This window comes from Sphaerodactylus townsendi, linkage group LG10, assembly GCF_021028975.2.
Source record: "Sphaerodactylus townsendi isolate TG3544 linkage group LG10, MPM_Stown_v2.3, whole genome shotgun sequence".
In the NCBI taxonomy this organism is placed as follows: Eukaryota; Metazoa; Chordata; class Lepidosauria; order Squamata; family Sphaerodactylidae; genus Sphaerodactylus; species Sphaerodactylus townsendi.
Window position 1 is genome coordinate 9,809,898 of NC_059434.1, and position 12,040 is coordinate 9,821,937.

General features: G+C 46.2%; 1 protein-coding gene across 2 annotated transcripts in view; it reads right to left on the reverse strand.

Moving 5' to 3' along the window:
* Nucleotides 1-12,040, reverse strand: part of PPARGC1A (PPARG coactivator 1 alpha) — an 854,414-nt gene that overhangs the window by 48,750 nt on the left and 793,624 nt on the right. For both annotated transcript variants that reach the window (XM_048509097.1, XM_048509096.1), the window contains 2 exons: nt 892-937; nt 707-780 (listed from right to left, as the gene is read on the reverse strand). In XM_048509097.1, coding sequence (XP_048365054.1) covers nt 707-780; nt 892-937 — 120 coding nt within the window. The remainder of the gene's footprint in view (nt 1-706; nt 781-891; nt 938-12,040) is intronic.

Genomic DNA, 12,040 nt, shown 5'->3' on the forward strand with positions numbered 1-12,040 from the left:
ATTTCATAGCCATTACACTGGCGACAATACACATGTGAGGAGGAACTAGCAATGGAGGGCTAAAAGAAACTCAAGGGAAACAGATATTCAAGCGTACAAACCATTTATGGGGAAAATTTATTCCACATGATTAATTTCAATTCTTTTTCTCTCTCAGAAATTATTTTATTTATTTATTTATTTATTCGATTTGATAGACCATAGCCCGACGAAGGAATCAGGGCCTCGGGTGATTATTACAACTCTAAAACAACCACAAACATAAAGTGCAGAAACAAATCGAGAATAATCCCCAGTTAAAATAATACAAAACCTTAAAACTACAGCAGCAGTGTCCTTCAATAAATAGTTAATAATTAATAACAAGAGACTCCCAGTGATCAGATCCTGGGAGTGGTCAAATCCTGGGAGGGGGCTGGCCGATGGTCGAATACACAGCCAGTGCACAGGGCAACAAGAGGGGCGGAATCAGCGGCCGGTCCCCAAAAGCCCGGATGATACACTACTGACAGCAGAACCATACTTTGAAAGCAAATCGTGTCTCAGAGAAGTGGGTAGGGAAAAACCGCTGGTAAGTGACATTAAAATTAACATCTTAAGGTACCGCTGTAACGTACCAGCATATACTTTATAACGTCATTACTTGGTGCTTAAAAAGAAACCTCACAAACACAGACATAGATATAGCTAACATGTCGCTTCTCACCTGCAGTTCCAGAGAGTTCCACACTTAAAGTTTGTTCAATAGTCTTGTTCTCAAATGGGGAACCCTTGGGATCACTGGAAGACAGGGCACATTTATAAAAACAAGCTGAAATGGAGTTGCTGTAGCCAAAATGTATTTAAAACCCCCCCACCCTGTTCAAAATATTGACAGTTCTTGATACTTACTTTGGTGACTCGGGCGTCAAAGGAAGCGATAAACTCATTTGTTTGGCTGAAGGAAGGAAGGGGGGGGAGGGGAGAAGAAAAGGAGAGACCGAGGATGAAAAAGTTGTGACAGAGTGGAAGAAACTTAGCACAGATGTCAAGTCAAGAACCTTTAAAGGCATATATTCAAATAAAAGAAAAATGCACACGGTACAGCAACCAAACGTGAACTTACAATGACCAGGCCAAAGTTTGATTAAGAGCGCTTTCTTATAACTATATGTATGGCCTATCACCTCCATACCTGAACGAACCCATGCTTAAGGAGAGCCCTTACCATTTTACTTGCGTTTTTAGCGTTATGCCCTCTATGCCCTAATAAAGGAGTAGGGTTTCAGCCATTTAGATACATCCATGCCAAGGTTATGCAGTTGCAAACTTAATGTTGTTGAAACCCTGACTCACCAACTCTTGCACTGCACCAGATTTGATAACATCAGATCTAAATATACCAACTTACATTTTTTTCTTCCAATCTGGACTGCCTGATCTGACTAGGTCCGTGGTGGCGAACCTTTGGCACTCCAGATGTTATGGCCGTTCTAATTCCCATGTCAGCCCCTGCCAGCATGGGAAGCAATTGGCCCATACTGCCAGGAGGCTGATGGGAATTATGAGTCCATAACATCTGGAGTGCCAAATTCGCCCTCCTGAATGGAATTATCTCTATTGTTAAACAACTTTCGGACCCCAGTCTTTGTAAAGAGATCACCGATTTCATTGCGGAGATAGTTGAGAGTTCCCAGTAGAACGTATTTGTTGTGCTCTCCATGGGGCCTTTTATCTATCATGTATCCATGCAATTGTTCCCGATTTATGTAACTCTTTCTGACTATGCCAATAAAGGCTTATGTATGTATGAAATAACTATACTAAGAAATAGCTATACTAGCTATTTGCTCTAAAGCAGCACCCAGAATGTTGTTCAAAAGAAACATTGTCTTTTGTTGATCGGAACCAGTCAAGAGAGGTAGCAGAACCTTTAATCTAGCTGTCTCGTATAGAGGGCAGTGGAACAAAGCTTGATGTATAGATTCCTCACGATTTAACCTGGGGTGGGATATTTGTAAAGAAAAAGAAGAGTTGGATTTATATCCCCTCTTTCTCTCCTGCAAGGAGACTCAAAGGGGCTTGAAAACTCCTTTCCCTTCCCCCCTCACAACAAACACTCTGTCAGGAAGGTGGGGCTGAGAGAGCTCCGAGAAGCTGTGACTAGCCCAAGGTCACCCAGCTGGCGTGTGTGGGAGTGCACAGGCTGGTGAATTCCCTAGGAATAAGGCTTACGCCACAGCTCGAGCGGCAGGCGAGGAGAATCAAGCCGAGTTCCCCTCCAGATTAGAGTACACCTGCTGTTAACCACTACGCCACTGATGCTCCTCTTCCTCATCTCACAGCAGAAGGTAAGACACTGTACCTAGCTAAAGTTAGTGACGATGCAGCTTCGTGTCAGGAAGCAAGACCAAATATTGGGCCATGCCCCAGGAGTCGTATGAAACGACGAGGGAAATGGCTAGGGTGCCCACAGTTAGACCCATGGGAAGCCAGCTTGGCTTCAATAAGAGCCCACCAATCTGAAGAGTACACAGTGGATAAAGCAAGAGAGGTAAAGCTCTTATCATCCTGTGTACAGCAGTGCAGATGTCTCTGTTCCACAAATGCTGTCGGAATTGGCCCGTCACTGCTGTGATGGGAGACACGAGGCTGCCTCTGAAAACAACTGTCCGGCCTGTCCCCCATCCCCCCCGCTCAGATATTTCTAATTAATTCAGAATTTGAAATGTGATAGCACTGCGGCTTCACCTTTCCCTAATCTGCATTTTCCCTCATGCGCTGCAGCTTGTGAAAGTAAAGGAATTCACAGCCCAAGGAGGTCAATCTCCTGTCAAAAGGTTTCAGGGCCGGAATGAACTGGCAAATTAGTGGGAGTTTTTCAGGGCTGTGTAGCGGTATTGGTCCTGGTAGATTTTGCTCCTAGCGTTTAGCCGCTTCTCTGTGGCCCGGCATCCTCCAGAAGATGCGTCATGGCGGCGGAGACCATGCTTCTCCTTCACATGGCATACCTCCTGAAGAGCTTTGGAGTCGTAAAAGCCCAAGTATGCTTTACCACAAAACTTGCACAAAGGAAGCAAATATATAACGCTATATAGACAATACTTATATCAACCCACTCAAAGAACATACATCAGAAATACAATACACAGGTTCTTATCATCCAGTCCAAGCAGGATTCCTGATAGTTCATGGAAAACTTAAATCATACGCGGTGGGACCTCAAAGTCACTCACTGCGTACCGCAAACATGGAAAGTCGAGGAGGTCGAGAGTCCCGTGTTATTGGATTGATCAGAGCTGGAAAAAATTCGTCTCAATGTAAAACAGCTGTAAGTAAATATTCCCAAGTTGTAACAAGAACTTGCGGCCTCCACTTGCAGTAAGAGCTGTAGTGTCAGCCGAACTTACGGTCTTCCCTCATTGTATGAACCGCAATTTCAGCAAGCAAAACGCTAAGCGCCGAATCGTGCTTCGAATGGGTTAATATAAGTATTGTCTATATAGCGTTATATATTTGCTTCCTTGATTTGTGGCCAGTTTTTGTTGGGATATGGCTGACCCGGTCCGTGTTTTGCCTATTGCTTTTTATTCACTTGCCTTACTGCTTCCATACCTCTGAAGACTCCACCCTTAGAGGTGGGCGAAACTACCAGACCGCAGCCATGCATACGTGCTTCAGGAAAATGCACTTGCTTAACCACCGGCAGTCCACATCACACATTGAGTAGCAGTACGACATTGTGGAGGGCATCACGAGGATGGAAAATTACTATGGCGCTTTCTGCGCACGGGCCTCTATGCGCCTTCACCGGCCAAAGAATTCTCTGCCAGTGTGGGGGGTAGAGCCGTTCGAAGCATAAGCTGTCTGGCGGCCCCAGCAGAGGAATTCGAGGACGGCGTGGGCGAGGCTTAGGAGGAGGACAACAGAACTAGCGACAACGCGAGGTAAGTAGGAGAGGGACGAGGAAGCGAAGCGTGTTCCGGCCCGGTGCTGCTTCGCACAAGCGCCACCCGAGAACACCGCGCTGTTTACTCAAAAAACTTTACTGCTAGCGAAGGTGTTTTTTGAGGCGGCCTGACGCAGCCATAATGAGGGGAGCCGAATTAGAGGCGCCAGATTAGTGCTGCTCGCGTTTTCCAGCAAGCGCTGCCTGTGCCAACGATGACCTAAGGGGCGGCGTTTTGCCTGATCCCCAGGCACTTCGTTGCTCCCACGTCTTTAAGCCGAGAGGGCCTTTGTTTCCCAGTGAAAGCAGTCACACCCTCAGACTAAGAAACGGAAGCTCCTCAGGAATCTTTATCAAGGACCACCTCAGGTCCATTGGTAGATTTATGCCAACTGCTCAGCATCTGCTGGATTCCCCCCCCCCCCCACACACACACCAAAAAATGTATGGAACATACTGCAAAAATGCACTTCTCCACATGTTTAATTTAGACTACTGTTCACGTTTCACTTGGCTAGGACAGCCGCAGTATAACTACAAAGCAACAGAACTCTATGAATATTCAGCTGATATTACTTGTACAATATACAGTTTTATATACATATATACAGCGCACTGGGGAGATGTTGATTCCGTGCGGCCAGGACTCAACCAAACATGGTCCAAACGCTTGCCAATTATTCCGTAAATCAGAAGAGAATTGCAGGTGGCTTAAATGGGGGTTTAAGCTCCTCTCCCCGCTAGAACCCTGACGCGAATGAACAATAGTTCGTCGTCGCAAACTTTCCACAGTGCTCTGTTTGTTAAAAAATCAATCGTGCTACCAGGCTTTTTCTCGTTGTTTCCGAACTACTGAGCATTCTACACTTGCCGAGGAAAGCACTGACCCTGAGATAGGTTGCAAAATCTCGGGGCTTTCAGACTTTCCGGAATCTCCAGGGGAAGGAGTTAAATCTCAGCTGGTGGGGCCGGAAGGACTGCTTTCCGCTTAGCTTGAGAATGTTTATTGCAGGTTTCACTCTTACAACCGTCAGGCTTTTTCTCTGAGATCACAAGCTAACCCTTCAAAATGATGAACCAAGATCCAATGAGTTACAGGCAGGCTCCGCTGACCAACCAGATGGGGTAGTAGCTCCCCCATCCCACCTAACTCTCACCCTAAGGGAAATTGTAGTGGTCAACCTATGGTGCAATTGGCCATGCTGGCAGGGGCTGATGGGAATAAATAAATATCTGGAGCGCCATAGGTTGGCCACCCTTGCCCTAGGGGAGGTCCTGGTCAGGGAAGGGGGGCTTAACGGTGGCTGCGGCATCATTTCAGCATTCAGTGAGCAGCAGTGGCGTAGGAGGTTAAGAGCTCGTGTATCTAATCTGGAGGAACCGGGTTTGATTCCCAGCTCTGCCGCCTGAGCTGTGGAGGCTTATCTGGGGAATTCAGATTAGCCTAGGCACTCCCACACATGCCAGCTGGGTGACCTTGTAAAGGCTTTAGATCACGCGGCTTCTGGAGACTCTCTCGAAAGCCCACCCACCTCACAGGGTGTTTGTTGTGAGGGGGGAAGAGCAAGGAGATTGTCAGCCCCTTTGAGTCTCCTGCAGGAGAGAAAGGGGGGATATAAATCTAAACTCTTCTTCACTTCCAATAAAAAAAGATATGGAAGCGACACAGATAGCTCCACGAATCTCCACAAATTCTGTGGTACAATGCTGGCTGCAACATGACATCACTCCCAGTTTTTTTTAAAAATAGAAGCGACATGGGTAGCTCCAGGAATGCTGGAGATTGTGGTTTTACCATAGGGTTTTGGGTGATTCCTAGAGCTACCTTATGTCATTTCTAGGTTTTCTTTTTTTAACTGGATGTGATGTGACATAGATAGCTCTACGAATCTCCAGAAATTCTGTGGTACTATGCTGGCTGCAACATTACATCACTCCCGGTTTTAAAAAAAATAGAAGCGACATGGATAGCTCCAGGAATGCTGGAGATTCTGTGGTTTAACCATAGGGTTTTGGGTGATTCCTAGAGTTACCCTATGTCATTTTTAGGTGTTCTTTTTTTTTACTGGATGTGATGTGACACAGATAGCTCTACGAATCTCCAGAAATTCTATGGTACAATGCTGGCTGCAACATTTCATCACTCCCAGTTTAAAAAAAAGAAAGAAGTGACATGGATAGCTCCAGGAATGCTGGAGATTCTAGGGTTTAACCATAGGGTTCTGGGTGATTCCTAGAGCTACCCTATATCCTTTCTAGGTTTTCTTTTTTTTTACAGAATGTGATGTGACAATCCAGCCAGCATCACTTTAAAAAAAGTGGAAGTGGGCAACAGGAGCGGAGGAAGAGGATTCCCACCTCTACTGGGGGTGGTGGTGGTGGTGGTGGTGGAGAGGGTTGGCAGCCCTGTCCGTGGTCCCCCCAGGCAAGCCCTCTCCCCAAAGCTAACCCTTCAAAATGATGAACCAAGATCCAATGAGTTACTGGCAGAGATACACCACTATTTTTGTGGTGGATCTCTATTCTCCCCTGTGGGGGATTTTCAGGTGAGGTTTTAAAAATGTTTTCAGGCTTCCTGCACCGTAAAAAAAGCCTTTGGGGGGTGGGTGGCACAGCGCCAGAGCGGCGCCATCCCAGTCGGCCACACCTGTCTGGATTGGGCTGCTGACATACCTGTCTCTGATTCTAAACACTTTGAACCTGCAAATCTTGGACCTTCCCACAGGAATCTGGAAGCTTCTCTTGGCTAAGAGAAAAACAGTAATTTTTCCATCACTGGTTGTAATTCTGCACCCACATAAGGCAACTGAAGAGCAGTCTTGCTAAACTGGACAACAGGTCAATCTAGTTTAGCACCCTGTTTTAGGGTTGGAGATTCGGACAGTCCAAATCCGAATTTTTACCGAATCTGCACGGATTCGGACGGATTGACGAGCAGGAGCGAATCTGAGCTGTCGAATCCTAACAGATCGAATCCATGGGATTCGGATTACTGCTCCAATTGATTTTATTTTTTGGTGTTTTTTCACATTTTCGGCCTGCAGGGGAGACATTTTAAACATATCAGCACCAAATTTTCAGAACATCATTAGGGAGACTGTCCTGATGATACCCTCCAAATTGTGCATTTTGGTTAAGGGCCAAAGTTATGGACCCCAAAAGTGGTGTCCCTATCCCCATTCTTTCCAATGGGAACTAAGGAGATGAGGGCTACCCTTTTCGAGGGTCATAACTTTGGCCCCCTGAACCAATCTGCACTAAAATTGTAGGGTATCATCAGGACAGTCTCCTAATGATACCTGACTCATCTACAAATGCACCCTATAGGCACCCCAAAATTGCAGATCTTCTGCAGTGACTTAGCTGCATTGCTGTCAATAGAGAATTTCTGAGGAGGGGCTGTGGGTGCACATTTTTGTAGTAAACCCACAAAACTTTCAGGGTATCTTCAGGAGGGTCTCTGGATGACACCATCGAGGTTTGGGGAACACTTCAGGTGGAAGTGGGAGATGGGCCCTACCCTTTTTGGGTCCCATAGAATTAAACCCCTGAAGCAAAATTCACAAACCTGAATGGTGTCATCAGAAAGAACTCTTCTAGTTGTGACTCCCTACCTCAGAAATGTGCACCTCACGGCCCTCTACCAGAAATTCCCATTGACAGCAATACAGCTAAGTCACTGCAGAACAAAGTCTTGAATGGAAATTTCTGGGGGGTGCCTGCAGGGGACATTTTGAGATGTATCAACTTAATTATCAGAGTATCATCAGGTGACTGTCCTGATGTTGCCCACAAGTTTGGTGCAGTTTGGTTCAGGTATGGACCCTCAAAAGGGTGCTTCTCCCCATTGTTTCCAATGGGGCTGATAGAGGATGGGGGCTACACTTTTGAGAGTCCATAACTTTAATCCCCCTGAACAAACTGCTGGAAACTTTGGGAGTATCATCAGGACAGTCTCCTGATGTTACCCTGAAAGTTTGGTGTCACTGGCACTAAAAATGCTGGTTTAGTGTTTCACCGCTCACTCACTCCAGCAGGCTTCATGTGCAGGAAGCGGTGAAACGAAAGCAGAATTTTTTTAAACTAGGTGGCATAGAATTTCAGAGGTATCCTCAGAAGAACTAATCCACCAGTGACATTTTAAGTTTGGTACATTTGGATTTGGTTCAGGGGCCAAAGTTATGGACCCTCAGGGGGGCCTCTATCCCCATTGTTTGTGACAGCTAAAGGAGATGGTGGCTGTTTCATTTGAGGTCCATGGCCCCCCTAAACCAAACTGCAAGCGTGGGGGGGTGTCATCAGGACAGTGCCACAAATAATCTACGTCTTGAGTGCTGATATGTCTAAAAATGTGCCCCTACGGAATACCCCCAAAATTGCCCAAGGTTCTTTTTTCTGCAGTGACTTCTGCATTGCTGTCAATGTGGAGATTTCTGGTGGAGGGCTGTGTGGTGCACATTTATCAAGGTACAGTCACAAATGTTCAGGAGTATCTTCAGGAGAGTCTCTGAATGACACCATCCAGGTTTGAGGAACTTTGCTTATGGGGGCAGTGGGAGATGGACCCTACCTATAACATTGAACCCCTTGAAGCAACGGTCACCAAACCTGGATGGTGTCATGAAGACTCCTGAAGACACCCTGAAAGTTTTGTGGGGATGCCATGAGAAATGTGCACTCCACAGGCCCTCCCACAGAATTTCCGATTGGCTGCAATGGAGCCAGCCAGCCACTACAGCGCACAGAATCTGGGGAAATTTCTTTTGGGTGACTGTGAGGGAGTGCAGTTACCCCAAACTACTGTCACCAAAATTTCAGGGTATCATAAATCTTACTGTCCCTATGATACTCCCCAAGTTTGGTGAGAAGTTTGGTTCTAGGGTCCAACGTTATGGACCTTCAAAGTGTAGCCCCCCATCTCCTGTTAGCTTCCATTGGAAACAATGGGGATGGGAGGCACCTTTGAGTGTCATGCTGCCCCCTAGACAAACTGCACCAAACTTGGGAATGTGGGACAGTCTCCAGATGATATCCTGAAATTTTGGTACACTAGCTTCAAGGTAAAAATTGCGTCCCTGCAGCCAAAACGTGGCAAAACCTTTGAAATTCAAAAAAATAATAAAAGCGGACCCGAATTTTTTTTCAGTTTGGTGAATTTTGTATATCGAGAATGGCTATGATTCAGTTCGGGCACTGATAAACATTTTATGCCCCAAAATACCCAAATCCGAATTTTACCGAATTTTTTTAGTATTGACCAACCCTACCCTGTTTCCAACAGTAGCCAACCAGAGGCCACTAGAAAGCCTGCAGTGCACAGCATGAAGTTGGCAGTATGAAGTGCACGTGCTCTTAACCACTATGCCACCGCTGTTCCTGCTAGAGTAGAAGGGTTGGGGTTTTTTTACACCTTGCTTTTCTCCACCTTAGGGAGCCAAAAAGCAGCTTACAACCACCTTCCCTTCCCTTCCCCTCCCCAAAACAGACACCTTGGGAGGTAGTTGGGGCTGAGAGAGTTCAAAGAGAATTGTAACTGGTTCAAGGTCACCCAGCAGGCTTCACAGGGAGGAGCAGGGAATCAAACCTGGTTCACCACATTAGAGTCTGCCACTCACGTGGAGGAGCAGGGAATCAAACCTGGTTCACCACATTAGAGTCTGCCACTCACATGGAGGAGCAGGGAATCAAACCTGGTTCACCACATTAGAGTCTGCCACTCACGTGGAGGGCTGGGGAAGTAAACTTGGTTCTCAAGATTCGAGTCCACCACTCTTAACCACTACACCAGTAGACAGTACTAACTCTGAGAGACCACTGGCTGGATACAGTATAAATCAGTTTCACACCTTCAAAACAGGGGTAATAAGGGAATTTTAAGAAGCAGTATCTTAAGATAAGCTCTTGTTGGGCCTTTAAGTTTTTAGAGGGGGAAGCAAGCAGAACAGAGAAAGTAAAGTATATATCCGGTTTGGACAGGGACTTACACCCTTTTACACCCTTTTCACAGCAGTCTGGAGAGAACTGAATACTCAACAGTCAATACAGAACGTCATTAGAAATGTTCAGCTGGCCATCAAGTATTCTTACTTTCTTTTTCTTAATGTGAGCCGAAGGGGACAGAATGGTCCCCACACCTGACACAGTTTAGAAAATAAGGGTTTTTTTTTTTGCTTATTTGGTTTTTTTAAAAAAAGATGTAGCAGGGCTGACACATTTATTGTCTATTTCAGAGCTACAGGAGAGCTGTTTTTATTGTCTCTTAAGGAATACATGGCAAGGTAACAATGTCTTCATTTTTACCCTGGTAAAAAGAAAAGAGGCTCTCTAATGAACTGTCTTGCCCGGCTTGTCCACAGCGGTAATTATGTTCTAGTGGTAAATCACCAGTTCTGTGCAGCTGGAATCCAGTTAACTCTTTGTTCCCCACAGCAGCTGCCACTCCTGAAGGAGGAGGAGAAGGAAAAGGAGGAGGAGGAGAAGGAGGAGAAGGAGAAGGAGAAGAAGGTGAAGGAGGAGGAGGAGAAGAAGGAGAAGAAGAAGGAGAAGAAGGAGAAGGAGAAGGAGGAGAAGGAGGAGGAGGAGAAGAAGAAGAAAGAAGAAGAAGAAGAAGAAGAAGAAGAAGAAAGGAGGAGGAGGAGGAGGAGGAGGAGGAGGGAGGGAGGGAGGGAGGAGGAGGAGGAGGAGGAGTTTGGTTTATATCCCCCCTTTCTCTCCTGTAGGAGACTCAAAGGGGCTTACAATCTCATTGCCCTTCCCCACTCACAACAAACATCCTGTGAGGTAGGTGTGGCTGAGAGCTCCGAGAGGCTCTGACTAGCCCAAGGTCACCCAGCTGGCGTGTGTGGGAGTGCCCAGGCTAATCTGAATTCCCCAGATAAGCCTCCACAACTCAAGCGGCAGAGCGGGGAATCAAACCTGGTCCGGATTAGAATGCAGCTGCTCTTAACCGCTACGCCCCTGCTTCAAATGGGATTACTCCAAGGAAAGAGTTCTTAAGAGTGCCTGTCAGTCAGTTCGATTTTGAAGGTTTAGAGTTAGAGGGTGGACATCAGGGGTAAGAGAGATAAGGGTTAGTTTCAGAGACGTGTAACCCGGGGAGAAACGAGATCACTGGTTCCATTTTCTCGTCTGGAGAGCCGAGGTGTTTTAGTGGATGCCAAATGGGTTCGCTAGTTCTAGCAGGTCACTTGAGACAGAATGCTGTATTTATATGAGAAGGTTTCCCTAGGCGTGTACTGTCCGAAACCTAACATCCCACAATTCTCGACTAGCATTACCATTTACTCAGAGGAGCCTGCGTGGTGAGGCAGGTGGGGCTGAGAGAATTCTGAGAGAACTGTGACTGGTCAGGTCACCCAGCAGGCTTCATGTGGAAGAGCGGGGTTCCCTGGACCAGTCACAGTTCTCTCAGAATTCTCTCAGCCCCACCTGCCTCACAGGGTGTCTGATGTGGGGAGAGGAAGGAAAAGGAGTTTGGAAAGCCACCTTGAGACTTCTTACAGAAAGGAAAATGGGCCCACTCGGTACTTTCGCCTACTTGAGCAGCCCCTTCTCATAACTTCTTAACTTATCCAGTAATGGGTCTAAGTATGTTTAGAGCAGGGCTCTGCAACCTGCGGCTCTCCAGATGTTCATGGATTACAATTCCCATCAGCCCCTGCCAGAATGGCCATGCTGGGAGGGGCTGATGAAGTATGAACCATGAACATCTGGACTCCACCAGGTGAAACCTAGTTTAAACATAAGCAATTAACTTCTCTCTTCCTTATTACGCCACCTTACTTTAATATTTTATTCCTATACTACAATATATTAACCTTGGAATTTAGCATGTCTCTGTAGCAGCTCTGAAATGTTTATCTGCGGTATTAATTTCAGATTTAATATGTGTCTTAATTTCTGTCTCTTGCTAATCGTAATCATAACAAACATGGCCAGTATGATGCAGACAGAATTTGCTTGTTGTTGGGTGGTTCGGGCTCAGTGGAATGTGAATTGGTGGCCTTCTTTTTGTTGAAGATGTGAACACGGACTGATGCGTCTTGCGGGTTTGTATTGGATGTGTTTTGCTGCATTGGTTTGTTTTGTAGATGCGGTGTTCTTTTAACATGC